The sequence below is a fragment of the Pituophis catenifer genome, unplaced genomic scaffold (genome assembly GCF_029215685.1).
Source record: "Pituophis catenifer annectens isolate HBS135680 unplaced genomic scaffold, rPitCat1.0.hap2 SCAF_2, whole genome shotgun sequence".
Taxonomy (NCBI): domain Eukaryota; kingdom Metazoa; phylum Chordata; class Lepidosauria; order Squamata; family Colubridae; genus Pituophis; species Pituophis catenifer.
Genome location: NW_027256882.1, coordinates 88,371,330 through 88,390,010, shown reverse-complemented (window position 1 = coordinate 88,390,010; position 18,681 = coordinate 88,371,330). Strand labels below are relative to the sequence as shown.

The 18,681-nt window shown below is 41.4% G+C and overlaps 1 protein-coding gene across 1 annotated transcript in view; it reads right to left on the bottom strand.

Annotated features, from left to right (window-relative positions):
* Nucleotides 1–17,603, bottom strand: part of CDHR4 (cadherin related family member 4) — a 40,769-nt gene extending 23,166 nt beyond the window's left edge. Inside the window, exons 1-8 of the mRNA XM_070933765.1 lie at nt 17,531–17,603; nt 15,628–15,648; nt 7,850–8,034; nt 6,424–6,583; nt 5,714–5,805; nt 5,368–5,463; nt 4,930–5,033; nt 3,352–3,485 (exon numbers count right to left, since the gene is read on the bottom strand). Coding sequence (XP_070789866.1) covers nt 3,352–3,485; nt 4,930–5,033; nt 5,368–5,463; nt 5,714–5,805; nt 6,424–6,583; nt 7,850–8,034; nt 15,628–15,648; nt 17,531–17,603 — 865 coding nt within the window. The remainder of the gene's footprint in view (nt 1–3,351; nt 3,486–4,929; nt 5,034–5,367; nt 5,464–5,713; nt 5,806–6,423; nt 6,584–7,849; nt 8,035–15,627; nt 15,649–17,530) is intronic.
* Nucleotides 17,604–18,681: the final 1,078 nt, after the last annotated feature.

The following is an 18,681-nucleotide window of genomic DNA, read 5'->3' as shown; positions in this document are numbered from 1 at the left end:
ATGTTGTTAAGTAAGAAACTTGTTAAGTGATTTGTTTTGCTCCATGTTATGACTTTTCTTGCCACATTTGTTAAGCGAATCATTGCCGCTGTTAAATTAGTAACACGCTTCTTAATTGAATCTGGTTTCCTCATTGACTTTGCTTCTCAGACAATCACATGACTCTGGGACACTGCAACCATACTACATGTGAGTCAGTTTTCAAGCATCTGAATGTAAATCATGTGATCATAGGGATGCTACAATGGTCAAAATGTGAAATAAGTCACTTTTTTTCAGTGATCTTGTAACTTCGAACGATCACTAAATGAACTGTTGTAAGTCGAGGACTACCTATATAATAAGGAAAAAGAAAAGAAATAAATTAACACCAATAAACAAATTTAATAACTCTTCAATGTTTATAAACAGATATCTCTTTTTCTCATATCCCATCCCTTAGCTCAGTGGTGGGCTGCTGCCGGTTCAGACCGGTTTGGGCAAACCGGTAGTTCCGACCAGCGACTGGCCCCGCCCACCCACTATCACGTCCCATATAATCACCAGTTTTTCAATGCTGCGTGCATGCATGGAAGGCGCGCACTCACATTTTCAGTTCTGGGCGGACCGGTTGTTACAACCGGCAGCAGCCCACCACTGTCTTAGCTCTATGCAAATTCATTAAAAAAATCAAGTTTTCAACCCTGGTATCATTAATAAGCTCATAAAGAGTTGCTAGAACGTTACAAAAAATAATTTTAACCTTGATTATATAAACAACTTTATATTCCTTCCTTTTATTTCTAGCAGTCTTAATTCAATAGAATATTGTCATAGGATTTTATTTCTCTTCAGTTCTTTTTTTATCCTATTACACAGATTTCTTGTAGATCCAATAAGAAAGCATTTTTCAAGCCATTCCCTTGGCTCATCATCTGTCCTTTTCTAAATTGTTCTCTTGGTCTGCCATTTGTAGTTCCACATTCTGTACTTTGTCTTATCAGATAAAATTTCTGATCACATTTGTTGTTCCTTCATTAACATCTTTTAGACACAGATTACCTATAGAAGCAGACATTGTTACTGACACTGTTGATACTCTAGTTACTAACTGATGGATTTATTCTTCAAAGATCTCCTTTAATATTTCTGAAGTTATAATGTTTTGTATCATATTGTAAGTCCCAGTATTAATTGACATCAGTACTGTTTGTCTCCTGCTTAAAATCTTTAGTTCCCTCTAGTGCAGGGGTGTCAAAGCCATGGCCCGCGGGCCAGACACGTCACAACCACCCCTGGTTTAGCGAAGAGGGAAAAAGTCGTGATATGTCACATGACGACAATGTGATGCCGCGAGTTTGACACCTCTGCTCTAGTATCTAGTTTCTAAAATCATAACTTATCTTTTATTTCACTTCCAATTGCAATAATCAAAACAACTGTTTCCTACAAGAAGTTGTTATTTTTTAGAGTTAATTCCAAAATCTTATAGTAAAAGTCAATACTTCAAATTTATCTGGACCCCTAATCTTCAAGACCGCCTTCTACTGCATAGCTCCCAGCAACCAGTAAGATCCCACAGAGTTGGTCTCCTCCAGGTCACGTCAGCTAAACAATGCCGGCTGGCGGGCCCGCAAGGGAGGGCCTTTTCTGTGGCTGCCCCAGCTCTCTGGAACCAGTTACCTCCCAAGGTCCGGACCATCCCCACCCTATTGGCCTTCCGAAAAGCGGTGAAGACCTGGCTTTTCCAGCAGGCCTGGGGCCGTTGATCTCGCTTTGCGATCTGACGAGATCCGGCCATGAATGGTGTGAATGGGTTTTAATGTCTTTAAGGTTTTTAATTTTTAAGTGTTTTTATAGTAATTTTTTGAGTGTATTGTGAGCGGCCCTGGGTCTTCAGAGAGGGGCAGCATATAAATTGAATAAATAAATAAATAAAAATCCATCTGTACAGTAACTTTCTTACAGTAGATCAAAAACTTATTTAGCTTTTTGCTGTTTGTTTCAAATTCTTTAATCTCTTAAGTTTGTAGTTAATTTTTCTTTTGTTCAGAGTTGAAGATACATTTTCCTGATGAAGACTTCAAACCTGTTATTCCAAAGGTCTCTAATACTGTAGCTTTAGAATAATAAATGCAGATAGTCCTTTGACTGACATTCATTTAATGACCATTCAAAATTACAATGGTACTGAAAAAAATGACTGATTATGGTTTTTTACAATTATGACCATTGCAACATCTCCATGTGATCAAAATTTGGACGCTTGGCAACTGGCATGTATTTATAATGTTGCAGTATCGCGGGGTCATGTGATCACATTTTGTGACCTTCGGACAAGCCAATGGGGAAGCCAGATTCACTTAACAACCATGTTACTAACTGAACAATTGCAGTGACTAACAACAGTGACAAGAAAGGTCATAAAATACAGCAAAACTCAACAACTGTCTTGCTTAGCAAAGGAAATTTTAGGCTCAATTTTGTGGTCGTAAGGAACTTGTAGGCAAATTCCAAAAGTAATTAAAAACTTAGTGTCCTTTAAAAGCTCTTCCATGGTTGTAAGCAAGATGGTTGATCTTTTCAATTCCTGGGGCTCAAACGCAGAAGACTGCCAGTCTCCTTGCGAGAAGCAGCCATATGGGCAAGCTTGTCCTCTCCTTATCTGGAAAGGTTCCAAGGAACCAAACTCACTTGGTTCCTTGGTCCTTACCACTTGTTTTTACTTTTGTTGCTTTTACAGAGCTGTTTTCAGTTCACCATACCTCCCCTGGAAGCCCTATAACAGGGGTGTCAAACTCAAGGCCCGGGGGCTGGATCCAATCCATGGGGTACTTAGATCTGGCCCGCAGGGCCATCCTAGAAACAACAAAGGACCAGCCCACGGTGCCTCTGCCAGTGAAAACGGAGCTCAGAAGGACCACAAGCGGCCCTCCCAGACTCTGTTTTCAGCTGTGACAGTCTCCTGCCGCCCTCTGCCAGTGAAAACAGAGCTCGGGGGGCTGCATGCGACCCATCTGAGCTTCATTTTCACTGGCAGAGGGCAGCAGGAGGCTGTCGCGGCTGAAAATGGAGCTCGGGAGCCCGTATTTGCTGGCAGACCACTTGGGCCACCACAGATGACCCCGACACGAGTGACATCAATCTGGCCACGCCCACCCTGTCCACGCCCACCCCGGCCCCCAAGGTCAAACACAACCCTGATATGGCCCTCAATGAAATCGAGTTTGACATCCCTGCCCTATAATGAAGGAAGAATGATTCTCAGCCTCTTGAAGGCAAGAGGGCTGAGAATTGAAAATCAGCGTAGCTAGCTACTAGAGACTTCCTGAGGTGGTGTGGATGCTATGGCTTACCTGGGGCTTTCATTACCTGGTTCAATGGTGAAAAGGTTTGTTCTTGGGGAGATGATCTGGTAGAGCACAGATTCCCCACTTGCTCGAACCTGTGTGACGTTGGACAAAGGTGGTACATTTTCCAGTATTGAACATGCAACTGATGATTCCCTGAATTATGAAGGCAAAAGTGTAAATAACTCTTTCCGAGTCAGAAGCCTATCAAGCGCAATACTGTTTACTCTGCCTACTTGAAGTAAAAAAAATTAGTTATATGGTTACATGGGCCCAGAAATATAAACATTGACGAGGATATATCCTGAAGTAAATCTGCCCCCATGCATGTCTTCCTCAGAGTTCCAAATATATTTGGTTCATGTAATGGTGTTTGGTTGAGCTACAAGTATGGATCATACTCCAGTCTGTTCAATCTATGTGACCTAGACCAGGTGGGCAATTGTGGCTCTTTTACAACCTGTGGACTTCAACTCCCAGAATTCCTGAGACAGCCAAGCTGTCTCAGGAATTCTGGGAGTTGAAGTCCACAGGTTGTAAAAGAGCCACAATTGCCCACCCCTGAGTCCTAGACCTATCAGGTAGAAGAGACAGGAAACTTGTTCTTATATAAGACAATAGAAAGAGGATCAAATCTCATTCCCTTTCTGCAATACATTCTAGATCTACAATTTGATCTACATGGCAGGGATTTCAGAAAATCTCAGTAGAAAACATAACATCTCAGGAGTTCCAGAAGTGTGCAACTTGATTCAAGCTTTGGCTCTTCCAGTTCTTTCCCCAGAGAAGGGTATAAGTCATGTACGATGGATGGAGACTAGGTGATTCCTCATGTGCTGGGGTTTCCGTTAGTAGTAAGTGGCCCTGCCTCAGGCCATGCATGATTGAGCAGTCAGAAATTTTAGAGGTGCCAGCAAAGCATCATTTTGAGCAGTGCATCTTCAAATTCCAATACATGTAATCTTCGACTTACAACCATTTATTTAGTAACCTTTAAAATTTACAACGGCATTGAAAAAAGTGATTTATGACCAGTTTTCACTCTTAAGGCCATTGCAACATTCCCGTGGTCACGTGATCAAGCTTCGGTTGCTTGGCAACTAGCATGTATTTATGATAGTTGCAGTGTCGCGGGGTCATGTGATCACCTTTTGCGACCTTCTGACAAGCCAAGTCAATGGGAAAGCCAGATTCACTTAACAACCGTGTTACTAACTTAACAACTGCAGTGATTCACTCAACACATAGCAAAAAAGGTCATAAAATGGGGCAAAATTCACTTAACAACTGTCTTGCTTAACAGGGGCAATTTGGAGTTCAATTGTGTTTGTAAGTTGAGGACTACCTGTAAATATCACAGAGGATTCTGAGATTGTACTGTGGGATCAAGTGGGATTTCATGTGACCAGCTCTGAAGTGATAATTATTGTATAACATAATTCCAGTTCTGTGCTATTTGCTGCAAGGGATTCTATAGTAATGTATGTCTTTAATGGATATAATGGGAGAGCAGGATGTCTTGGGCCATACCTATTTGCTGGCAACCCAACATGCACATATAAATATCACCATGTCTTTATCCCCACCTCCTCCAACGCACCTGAAACTGACTTTGTTATGGTAAACAGGGTTCACCTGGATAGACAGAAGCAGTTCACAACTTCTTGAGGTAGCATCCTTGACCACAATTTTTAGTGGGAATGTCTGCAGGGGCAATACAGGAAAGGTTAGTTGAATCCAAGAGGCCCAACGAATAAGCCTATGGTTCTACAGAAGCCTTAGAAGCAGATAATTCTCTGAAAATATTAGGAACTGTACAATTAGAAAGGTCCAAAGAACTGAGACAAGACATGTGGAAATCAAAGTCTAGTGGCAAAATGCTGATGAAGACAACAGAAGCTCCCTGCAGGCATGCAATTCTCCTTGGAATTGTTTGGGATATGACAGAGAGCCAAGGAGTAACATGCCTTGAATGGACTCCCACTATTTCATTGGGATATTAAGCAGATATATGTGCAAGGCAAACAATAGCACATACCTTGCCAGCTTGTTCACGAGTGAAACCTGTGGCAGGTACCTGCAGGACTCCTTCTGAAGTTATGTCAAAAGGTAAAGAAGAATTCTCAACGGTGAACTGTGGGATGGGAAGACAATGTGGTGATTATAGAGTAGATAATACCCTCCACTTGTTACCCCAGCCACTGAGTCTCACCCTGTCTGACTCACCCTTCAAAATGCCAGCTCCCCTCAGATGATCACCTCATCTTAGATGACCCACAGGTATTTTTTCTCTCATTTGCGGATAACAATTTATCCTTCCTTGTGATCACAGAGCTTTTCTCAAGCACACTTCTGCTTTTTTTTCTCCCAACCACTGCACTTACGGTCAGTTTGCCTGTGCCCCGCCTCTTCAAGACAGTTGTGTAGATTGTTTCTCCAGGTCGAGTATCCTCTGAAACTTGTATAGGCAACCGTCCTATGATATAAGAGAGATGGGTGGGAAACTAACATAGTAGTGAACTGAACCTGGCAACATGGGCAAGCTGAGGTTGAACAGTCCCTGGTTTCAGGATTATGAGACCTTTTGGGCTATTCTACTACCACTACTCTACTCTCTCTTCTATTCTTGGTCAAAATAATATTTTGCTATCCTGTGCTGATCAGGATCTGCTCCATGTTGATGGAAAATTCAATGCATCCCACTGACTACTGACTAATCTCCACCTCATCCAATTCCACTATAATCTTATGTAATCTTCTGCCGTGCCCTTAAAACTTTCTTTTTCCAGCAAGCCGGGCTGGCTTAACATAACATTTTTTAAAAACATTTTTAACTGGTTTGTCATTTTAAATTGGGGCCAAATTAATATATATCCTTTTAATTGTTTTTAATGTTTGTATTGTATGTTTTTAGCTGGCTGTACACCGCCCTGAGTCCCTCGGGAGAAGGTACAGTATATAAATTCGAAATAAATAAATAAATAAATAAATAAATAAATAAATAAATAAATAAATAAATAAATAAATAAATCACTTTTATCTTTTGCCGAATGTGCCAAAACTAACTTAATCAAGGAAGCTGCAGTATTCTTACCTATCTCAGTATATCCTTCATTGCACACTATTCTCTTTGTTTCATTAACCTGAACGAAGAGTTGAGCATCTTTTGTCTCTCCTCTACAATTTGCAGTGAACATTAAGACATACAGATTCACCACTCTAGCATCTAGACCAGCACTGGGACTAAGTCTCACCTGGGAATCAAAAGAAAAAACCTTGTTGAGATTCTTAAGTAAGCATTAGAACATAGTTACATTAGAACAAATTCACCAGCCTCTTCCCTCCCCTATACATCTCTGAGGGTATTTCCACCAAAGGACTGTCACAGGGGTGCAATGCTACCAGTTCAGACCGGTTCGACCAAACCAGTAGCAATGGCGATGGGTGATTCGGAGAACCGGTAGCGACGGCAGTGTCAGGCTCCACCCGCCTGCCTGGTTGTTGTTACTTCCTGGTTTTAACCAGGAAGTAACCTGTTTTTTACCCTCTGCGCATGTGCAGAAGGGTTTGTGCATGCACAGAGGGTCCAAGCACACACGTGACCCATGCGCACCCAGAGTGAGCGCATGCACGCGGTGTGTGCACTTCTGAATCGGTAGGGAAAGTAAGTAGATTTCACCCCTGGACTGTCAGCCACTTCAAAAGCAACCCTGGATCTCAATAATTTCTTAACATCAGCTGTGTTTAAGAGCTTAGACAATTTATTGCTAACTCTGTAACATGGTGTTGGGATGATGAAGATTTTATTAACCTTATATTCCATTCTTTCAGTTCTTCGAGATTACTGTTAATGTGCACATCACTCTTCATCAAGTACTGCAAAGTGATTTACAGAATGAATATAAAATATATAAAACCAAGAATTGTAAAAAAAAAACAGTCAAATGCCATAGTCATCAGTGAACCTATCAAAAAAACCCTCACATGAATAAATAGATAAATATCTTAATTCATAAAATATACTATTAAGAACTACATCATGCACTTTGAACATAAGAGAGTTCCAAAGTGAGGATGAATACAAGTAAATAAGTACTTATTTAGATTACCACTATCCACTGATAACATCATAAATAGAGCCTCTCCTAAGACCTTCTCAGCATTGGAAGAGGCATTATTTACTAAATCCACCATTCATTTCTGTTCTGCATCGGAGCAACAGAGCCACAATCTCTTTCCCAATATTTTCTCCTAGTTGCCCCCAAACCTGAGCCCTCAGATTTGTTGGACCACAAGCCCATTATGGGATTCTCCAAATTGTAATCTGAAAACTTCAGAGTGCAAAGGGTTGAAGGAAGCTGGAACACTTAGTAGTAAGAGTCCAAACTGTTTGTAAATTATTAGAAAAATGCCACATTTCACTTAGCATTTCTTTGGCTATCAATACAATACATCAATACAAATACTATTCCTCAAAAATTATTCCAAGATATATTAGGCTGGCGGCCTATATTGTTTACCTGATAGTTGCCAGCAGATAAGATATGAAAGTTGAAAAAAGAGGAAACTGGGGCGACGATTTTCAGGGATGTATCAGGCACATCGCTTGTGTTTGTACAACTGACAGAGAAGGTAGTCACAACTGAATTTGGTTCCGCACTCTCTTCCAGTTCCATTGTTTTAGGAAGGTCTCTGAACTCGATAGCTAAGAGAAGAAACAGCAGGAAAATGTTGGTCCTATGATGCCACTAATGATAGCAAGGACCATCTGCTAAGAACTGTTCTCTCTAATAGCAACTTTGGTCCGGAATGGTCTTCTTACTGAAATTCACAAAGCACCTATTTCTTCATCCAGCCTTCCGTGTATATAGCATTAATGTTCGATGGAGGGTTTTTTGGTTGATTCTCCTTCATGCAGTGTTTAATCCGCTCATACTCTCTTGCATTTTAACTGTGGATTGTAAGCTTCTTGAGCTTTATAATAATGAAAAATACATAAAAATAAATAATTGAGCAAAAAAGAAAGAAAATAAAGCAATCCTTGCTAATAAAAGATTATTTTGCCTTCAATTACCGTATTTTTCAGAGTATAAGATGCACCTTCGTTTTTGGTGAGGAAAATAAGGAAAACGCTGATTGGCGGGTGGATCGGCCTCCCGGAATACCCCCAATCAGCTGTTCCCAGAGGTGAATTTTAGCAACAGGTTGGTTGGTTGTGAGCTCTGTGCCTTGCTTTTTTTTTCTGCCTCTGAAAATTCTGAAACTTTATTTCAGAAAAAAAACCTTTTCTGCCTCTGAAAGCCTCCAAAACAGAGCTTCAGAAAAAAAAGGTTTTTTTTTCTGAAGCTTCTTTAAGAGGCTTTTTTTCTGTAGCTTCTTTCAGAGGTTTTTTTTCTGACGCTTCTTTCAGAGGCTTTTTTTTCTGAAAAACTATCTGTACTCTGATCTGAACAATCTCCTTTCTTTGGCATTGGTATGTAGATTAACCTCTTCCGATCTGTTGGTTATTGTGTCATTCTCCAGATTTGTTAACATAGTTAGAACCTTTACTGATTCTTCTTTTGTTGCTTGCCATATTATTATCTTCTATATATATAAAAAAGGATCTATGTATGTATATGTATGTATATGTTCCAGCATAACACTGGAACAGCTTGAGTAATTTCAACCAAATTTGGTACACAGATGACTTCCTCTCTTAAAACAAATACTGTGGGGGTAAGATACCCCTGGGGTGTTCCAGCATAATTCTGGAACGCCTCTAGCAATTTTAACCAAACTTGCTACCCAGATGACTTACTCTCTGGAAAAAAAAATACTGAGGAGGTAACACACCCCTAACATCTCTTGGGGGGGGGTGTCTGTGTGTGTGTGTGTGTGTTCCAGCATAACTCTGGAATGCCTGGCCTGCTGAAATGAAAAGGAATGAATTATATCTATAGTGTAAAATCACAGTACTTTTGACAGTGATAGTGTGCATTTTGTATTCAGGTTCTGTTAAGATACAGCCTGTTGTGCCTTAAAATGGCTTCTAATGTACATCATAATGGAGTTGCCATGGTAACGGCTTCACAGTACTCCACAAGGGGGCTCCCTCTGGTAAGGGGGATTGGTTCTTAAACAAATAAACAGACAGACAGACAGACAAACAAACAATGAACCCCCTAGGCTCTCAGCTTCAAGCAAAGAGGGCAAGTTTTTGGGAGAAGTGCTTGCTAATGCAGATAATCACCTTAAAGGCTGTTCCCTGTAGAATTTTTCCCAGGCTGTTGGCCAGGGCAATTAGGTCTTAATTCTTACCACAGTGAGTGATGGCTTTTCCTGTCTAATACAGGATTGGGATAAATAAATACCCGGGCAATGCTGGGTTATCAGCTAGTTTTAGATAAAAGCCTTTCAGAGGCTTTTTTTCTGAAGCTTCATTTCTGAGGCTTTTTTTCTGAAGCTTCTTTCAGAGGCTTCTTTCAGCCTCTGAAATCTCCGTTTGCGAGGCTGGGTGGGGCTACATTCGGAGTATAAGATTTTCATCCTCTTTTGGGGAGAAAAAGGTGCATCTTATACTCTGAAAAATACAGTATTGATTTCTAAATAAATTTTATTTTTTAAATAAAAATGATTTATCTTTAATTTAATAAAGAGGAGCTACTTTATCCTATACATTACTTCCACAGTCTTCTTTTTGTCTTTCAATTCAAAAAATTCATATATAATATTTAAGAACAATAAGCAGAATTGGGGAACCTCTAACCCTCTTAATACAGCTGGATTACAATGACCAATAGAGAGGCTTGCCAAGAATTGTAGTTCAGCCACATCTGGAAGGTTCCTCAGTTATTCTGTTATGAACCTATAATTTATTTCATGGTGTCACTTGGCCCTGCACAGCATACTCTCTTCCAAAATGTAAGGTATGTTTTCTACCACAAATAAGAAACATAGCAAGAATGTCAATGGGATGTGATTGGAAAAAAAACAAGATGGTGGATGTAAATATGTGATTGAAGGAATTCATATATATAGAAAATGGAACTTCAACCGCATTTTTCAGTCACAGTCTTCACGTTTTTTTCACATCCAGTGAATACCCCTGAAACATAGGAGATCTTCTTAGGCACAATGGGAAGACTGGTTCCTGAAGGATGTTTTAATATCCCCCCTTTCTCCTGCTAGTAATCAAGGAGAGAAGCAACCTAGAGCTAAGGAGAAATTTCCTGACAGTTAGAACAATTAATAGAGTGGAATAACTTGGCTCCAGAAGTTGTGAATGCTCCAACACTGGAAGTTTTTAAGAAAAGATTGGATAACCATTTGTCTGAAATGGTGCAGTAGGTATTCCTGCTTGAGTAGGGGGTTGGACTAGAAGACCTCCAAGGTCCCTTCCAACTCTGTTATTGTTTTATTTGTTTGTTACTTGCCTTTTCAATTATAAAACATTTAATGCCCTCTGAGGCAGCACTCCAGGGACTGCCTGTTTTCCTGTATTTTTTCTCCTGTTGCTTTTATCCTTCTGAGCAAGTTCTTTACAGAGCATATAAAGAAAAACGCTCCTAAATTCCTAAAATCGTAGTGAGGCCCCCCCACATTTAGAAGAGCTGTTTTGTTAACAGTGCGGGAACACATTCGCATGCTGCAGGAGAAAGTTTGAACAAATATTTGTTGGAATGCAGACAGTAAGCAGAAATGGTTTGAAGAACCAAAGATGTATCTAGCTTTGCCTTTATAACAGATCATCCTTCTCCAAACTTTCTGAATGTTTTGGATAACAATTTACAATAGCCATGTTGGCTGAGAATGATGGGAGGTATAGTCAAGAACATTTGCAGAGTAATGGGTATGCACTGCCCTGCACTAATCTCAGCAAGCCTTTTTTTAAAAAAATATTCTCTCCTGAAAGTATTTTAAATTAATTATGGTTGAGTTAATTATATTTAATTAACACAGATTCATGATCCATGAGGAAAAAAAATCCAAAACCTGTTCTTCGATTACAGGATATAAAATTATATAGAAATCCTGAAGGTCTATTAGACTGTTCTAGGGAGCGAAAATATGCAGGCTCAGTTGTATTCATTTTACTTGGTTCCAATAAAACTATGACCCAGTTAGGAAATATTTTTTCCTTCTTAATGAAAAGATTTTACACATCCCTTCTCCTTTTCACAAAACTACTTCTGCAATTCTAAACCAATTAATTAATTAATAGTACTAGGGGAAAATAAGAAAGGGATGTTTTATGTATTGTATTTTGGCAATGTTTACATTTCCTGTTGAAAAAGGAATTTACACAAAAGTGAAACAACTGGTGTTTCTTGTTTTTTGGGGGGGGGGTTACTTAGCAAAACATTTATAAATCAATATAGCTGGGGAGGAAGGGGAGCAAGCTTCCTGATTGGCCTGATTTTTAGGATTCTGCATGTTTCACCAGAGGCTAAAAAATAAACTGGGAAATTCAGCTGACATAGTAAAGGTTACTAACAATCAGGCTTTTTATAAGACTTATTTGTGAAATCTGTCATTTTCAGAAGGAATCAGTAGGTCGTTTAGCCAATCTGCTATCCAGTGGCAAGCATAACTGACATTTTCTAAACTTGTTTTGAACAAATTGCTAAGTGAAATTGTGCTATGATAATCTAGCTCAACTATTTTTTTTAAACCATTTGGGCTTTTATTACTGATACATAAAAATTAGAAAACATCTTCTGTCCAAGCTTTTAGGGACCAAAATGCCACAGCTTCCACATAGCAGACAGCAGAGGCGATCGCGCACGAAGCACATGCACGAAGAGAACCGGTAGTAAATCCGGTTGGAACCCACCACTGATCATGGGGCTGCTACAAAGGTCCTAAGCGAGAATAACGGTCATGTCACTTTTTTTTAGTGCCGTTGTAACTTTGAATGGTCACTAAATGAACTGTGGCAGGTCGAGGACTACCTGTAGTCTGCTAATGAGGCTAGGGAAAGAATAAGAGCCAGGTGAGAAAAACAATAGAATCTCTGGCTGCAGATTGTCAGTTGCAATTTCAAGTGCAGCTGATAGCAGCTTTTTCTCTTGAAATGCCCCAGTTCGGACACTGGTCTATAACAATGAAGATCAGGAAAAGCTTTTCAAGTTTTGGACAGGAAACATTTTCCTTCCCACTTGGAAGGAAAGTATGGGCTGAACTGGGGACCTTCTGCGTGAAAAACCAGAGCTTGCCCTCGAGCTGCACAAACGCTTGTTTGGCAAGACACCAGCAATTTGAAATAGATTGTTGAGCCAAAACCAACAGCCGAACATCAGGACCCTGAAACTAAGGGAGGATCTGCTGGTATTTTTTTCCTTATACTGAATTGGCCTTTATATGTCATTTTACTATCTTTTGCTTTATGTACATTGTGAACAACTGGCTTTTACTCTCATGGCCATCTTGGATATCAACTTGTACATCATGAGGGAAATTCCCTAAAGATAGTGGCACTCTCCTCCTCTGAATCAAATTTCTATAAAGTGTTTGTATAAATATGTCAGAAAAGTCAGTAATTGCAGTTTTAGGTGAGCTGAGAGCAAAGGACTGGTCAAAACTACCCAAGCCCTCAAGACCTTGCTGATCAGGCAAAGCTCAACTACCTCAGGAAGTCTGTTCTTTACCCCTTCTTTCTTCCAGCAGCCCATCGCGATGGGCAGAATGAGCCCAGGGTTTGATGGCATTTTTCTGAAGTTCTGCAGCATTTCATATTCAGCCTCCAAATAATGCTATGGAGCAGGGGTCTCCAACCTTGGCAACTTTAAGATTTATGGACTTCAACTCCCAGAATTCCTCAGCCAGCAAAGTTGGGAGTTGAAGTCCACAAGTCTTAAAGTTGCCAAGGTTGGAGACCCCTGCTTTGGAGTATGCAGGAGTGTAAACGTAGCCCATGTCTGCCATACTATAAAGCAATGCACCGATTATGCTATCTGAATTGGGATTGCCCCCTTTTCTTGTTCCCGATGTCCTGGTCTCAAGTTTCTGGAGCAAAGGCTTGGAATAAAGATTCCTCCCATGAGCCTTCACACCTCAGAACTGTCCCACTACTGAAGGGAAAGAGCATTAAATATAGCAAAATAGCAGTGAGGTCAAGTGAGGACAGCTGGAAAATTGGAAAAAGAAAGACAAGTTCAAAAGCCAATTCACTATTTTATATGTCTCTAAAATAATTCCATGCCTGGGGAAAGAAGAGGAAAAACCTATTATTAATTAGGTAAGATGCTTCCTGCTTCCTCTCAAGTCAGGGGGGAAAAAACCAGTTTTCCCCCTAACTACTCTGAATTCCCAGTTCTCAATTGCCAACAATAGATATTCCTCATGAAATGACAGCATTTTTTAACCGAATGAATTAGATATATTGCAGCTTTTTTGTTTTGTTTTTATAATGTTTAATTTGGCACTAAATTGCCTTGAAAGCTATGCTGTTTTTTTTTAACAATTAAGGAAATACATCAAATTTCCATTCTGTACACTCCAGATGTATTGGAATACAGAACCCATAATTCTCTGATAATATCTATGCTGATTGGTAGTAAAGCCAGAAACCATAATAGAAGAGATCTGAGAGCCAGGTAGAAAAAGACTTATTGAGAAATAAGTAAATTTAAAAGACATTAGGAAGCAGATAAAACTTAGATACAAAGAATAGGCAGAAGAGTTTACCAGAACAATTGGCTGGCATTTTATTGTCATACATGAAGCCGCTGGGTGAGATCATTCGTAGTTTCCGGGTGAGGTATCATCAGTACGCTGATGATACCCAACTGTATATCTCCACCCCGGACCAACCCAGGGATGCCCTTTCTGTGATGTCTAAGTGCCTGGAGGCGGTACGGGTCTGGATGGGTAGGAACAGGCTCAGACTCAACCCCTCCAAGACTGAGTGGCTGTGGATTCCGGCATCTCCTGGTCTAGTGACCCCATCACTTTTGATGGGAGGGGAGCCGCTTGCTCCCTCTGAAAGGGCTCACAATCTTGGCGTCCTCCTTGATTCACAGCTGTCTTTGGCGGACCATCTGATGACCGTGACAAGGGTGGCTTTTGCACAGGTTCTCCTAGTGCGCCAGTTGCAGCCTTTCCTAGACAGGGATGCCCTCTGTACGGTCACTCAAGCTCTCATTGTCTCTCGGATGGATTACTGCAATGCCCTCTACATGGGGCTGTCCTTGAGGTACACCCGGAGGCTCCAGGTGGTCCAGAATGCGGCCGCGCGGGTTGTTACGGGAGCTTCCCATTACTCCCGTGCAACACCTCTCCTGCGTGAGCTGCACTGGCTGCCAGTGGCCTTTCGGATCCACTTCAAGGTGCTGGTTCTCACCTATAAAGCCCTTCATGGCATGGGCCCGGGGTACTTGCAGGACCACCTCCTATCGGCCTCCCACCACCCAGTGCGTTCACATAGAGCTGCCCTCCTCCGGGTGCCATCGGCCAGACAATGTCGGCTGGCGGCCCCCAGGTCGAGGGCGTTCTCTGTGGCTGCACCAACCCTCTGGAATGGGTTACCCACCGAGCTCCAGACGGCTCCCGACCTCCACACTTTCCGTGCTGACCTAAAGACATGGCTCTTTCGGCAAATCCCCTGATCGGCTGTGTGATTTTAAATTGTGGGGATTTTAACTTGGTTTTTGGTTTTAGTATTTTATCATGTTCTTTTATTGTGTAAGCCGCCCCGAGTCCTACGGGAGAAGGGCAGCATATAAATTTTGATAAATAAATAAATAAATTATTAATTGGTGGATCATTTCTAGTTTGTTATTTTATTGCGTTTTTGTGGTTAATTATTTGGGTTAAAGTGTAGAAACAATAAAGTATCTTGTAACACCTGGATGCACCGAGTATCACATGAGCTCACATGTGATAATTAATATGCCGGTTCCAAGGTGCCACTGGACTCAGTTGCTTTTGCTTCAGCAGACTTACACAACAATCCCCTCTGGAACAAAGATTTTCATGCTCATTAAGACTCCAGAATGTTCTTGGCCTCCTCTCATCCATCATTGGATTCTAAAATTTCCTAGGGTGCAATCATATTGTTTTAATCAAAGACTGGATATTTTGTAAAGCTATAGCCCTAGGCAGCCTTGAGGCACCCCGGTGCCTATATGCCCATCTGGTGGCACATGTACTCTCATACATATGCTTGGCTATAATCCATGTTTGTCTACATTAAGAGCAGTCAGCTTTGTTTTAACAGCTGTCACACATCAAAGGCTGTTCTTGTAGCACCACTAGCAACCTTATTTTCAAGCCATTGGTGTCTGGCCATTAAATATGGGTAAGCAGGTTTCCTTACCTTCAGCTCCGATATCTGGATCTACAGATGGGGAAAGAAACAAAAGAGAAAAGTTTCTTATGCTCTACCTGCTGTGAGTCGAGTTAACTAGCAAATATCACTCAGAAAATTCACTGCTAAATGAGAAATAAAGGGAGATGTTCCCTGACTGCTTACAACCCATTTTTATGGTGTAATTGCCTTGCCTCTTCCACATAATTTGATGTGTTCTGCTACTATTTATGCCATGATTTCTCCACCCCAAAACACCACGAGGTGCTATTAATCAAGTGTTTTGATTGATAATGTTCCATTTGGATTCACCCCTTCTTAAGGAAGGGTGGAAAAGGTTACTCCAGCTTCTTTTGGATCATCTTTGCATCTGGTTCTCTCCTCCTCTGAGAATCTAATCAAGAGCACCAACATTGCACTAATTTCCTCTGCAAATCAGAGCAGGAAAAAAATCAGATGCTCTGTCCCATTGTCACAAAGAATCCAGGAAACCCCCTTTGAGGAACAAGGAGACTGCGTTTGTAAGACCCAGGACTGCCAACTCTTCCAAATGAAAAAAAGATGGGGAGGGGAGGTAGAGTCCTCCAGATCAAGGAATTAAGCCTGGGTGGGGGGCAAAGGAGTGGAGCCCCCTAATATTAGTTTGGGCTTGAGGGCAGAGCCAAATAGAAGACCTGCCTCTTAAAGGGCAGAGCTACCATAGGAAAAGCAGAGCAAGAAAAACTGCTTCCCCCCCACATACACACACAAACATATACACGCTCCAGGCAACACCTTGGAAAACAAACACAAACAAAGAAACCAAACAAGCTATGCCTAGGTCAAGAGCTGCTTTGTTTTTGTTTTCCTCCCTTAAGAACTGGCAAGGCAAGGGGAATGGAAGCCATTTGGTCCTGATCAGCCCTCCAGACCCAGCTTCAATCTCTGAGCCTCGCTGCAGATGAAGGGAGGCTGCACTGGAGCTAGCTGGACTGGGACACTTGCTGTTTGGCAAGTGAGTTTTGACAGATCCCTGCAAGTATAATTAACACCAGCACCCAAATTGGAGGGACAAGTCTTGATATGAAGCAAGTGCTGCACTTTTCCAGGAGGCCCATGAATTCCCATGAGTCGGGGGGGGGGAGGTGGGCATTTCCTATAACCCCCTCTAATTAATTCAAGAAACTGTGCAGCTCGTGTGCCCTACAAGCCACTGTGTAAAATCACATGCTTCAAGAGATCTGGGGGAAGTATTCTTCTGAAGTGCTTATCTACATATGATTCATGGCAGAGGTGGGTTTCAGCAGGTTCTGATCAGTTCTGGAGAACCGGGAGTGGAAATTTTGAGTAGTTCGGAGAACCGATAAATACCACCTCTGACTGGCCCTGCCCCAATCTATTCTCTGCCTCCTGAGTCCCAGCTAATGAGGAGGAAATGGGGATTTTGCAGTAACCTTCCCCTGCCACACCCACCAAGCCACGCCCATCAAGCCATGCCACGCCCACCAAGCCATGCCCACAGAACCTGTAGTAAAAAAATTTGAAACCCCTAACTGATTCATGGTCCATTTTATCCTTTCCTACAAGGGGGCCGATGTAGATTGAATGCACAAGCCAAACAGCACTTTGGGTAGGGTAATTCAGTTCAGAAAAGCCTCCCACCACCACCGCCAAATGGTCCCTCAGCCATAGTTCAAAAGATGATCAAAGAGAATATTTCTAGTTCTGGGTAGAACTGTGGGATTCTCAATGCTCTCTAACCTTGTTTTGTTGCAGGTGTTTCATTACCAAAAATAAGTAACTTCATCAGTGCTAGTGATGTCTAGCACTAATGATGTTAATTAGTTTGATAAAGGAAACACCTGCAACAAAACAACCAAACTCAGAGAGCACAAAGAACCCCCACAATTCAAAAGCACAAGCAAGCCCTTACCTATTGCCCAGGCAATGAAGAGCAGAAAAAGGAAGAAAGGCCTGTCCCACTCCACTAGGCCAAGCCGCTGCATTTTGTCAAAGTCACCGACTCTTGTAAGTATCTCTCAAAGTTGCCAGATTGTGTTGCTAACAACACTGGGCTGGGCAGGGTTAGGCACGGCAAACCTCACCTGTGAAAGCTGTAACCCTTTGCTATGAGAGTCATTTGCTACAAGATGGGCAGCAAATTAAACAAAGAAATAAAAGCCCGCCCAAGAAAGGTTGAGAGAAATCCAGACGTTCCAAGTCATCTCATTGTTTCAGGGCTCATCTAAGCATCGACTGCTCTTTTGCCTCCATTCCTTTGTCCAAAAGCACTCTCCAAGATGATATTATGGGCTATTTCAACCTAAGCTTCAGCTCCAAAAGTCTTTTCCAAGGCAATTTCCAAAAATAGGGCAAGATTATTGGGTGCATAAGTAATTCTGTTCATATTTACTGTGAGAGGAAAGGTCATCCATGAAAACTGTTTTCTTTTAACTGATCAATCGATTTATTTATTGTTTTTGACCAAGTCATGACAAATAATACAAAGCCTACAGAGGGCTTATAAAATAGAAACTAGGCTCCTGATTTTGGAAAACATTGGAGCAAAATCTCTAGTACAGGTTGGGGAAATTAAATACATAAATAAAGTTCCACGACAGCCATGAAGCAAATAATATTTGTGCATTTTTCTTTTTTTTTCCAAGGAGGCTGCAACTTAGCAAATCAGGTTGGGAGAAGGAAGCTAGTCCCCCTTTCCCTTTTCTGATCGACCCCGCACCCTGCCTACAAGGAGAAGACCTTTTCCGGGGGAGAGACCTGGTCATGCAGGCAGAGATTGCCAACGTCTTCGCGGGAGAGGGTTTGCAATGTCAACAAGGAAGCCTGGATCAAATCTTCACTCAACAGTGCACTTCCTCGGGGGCTTCCTTCCTCTATTCCACTTTATATAAGCGCTGTGGAAAAAAGGGGAAGGGAGAAGACAAACAATAGTACATTAATGTCCAGAAGCTGAATTATAAAGTCCTATAATAGTTTCTCCTAGAGTGGGGAGGGAAGGAATTGTCATATCCGATACAGATGATGATGATGATGATGACGATGATGATGATGGAGAAGGAGGAA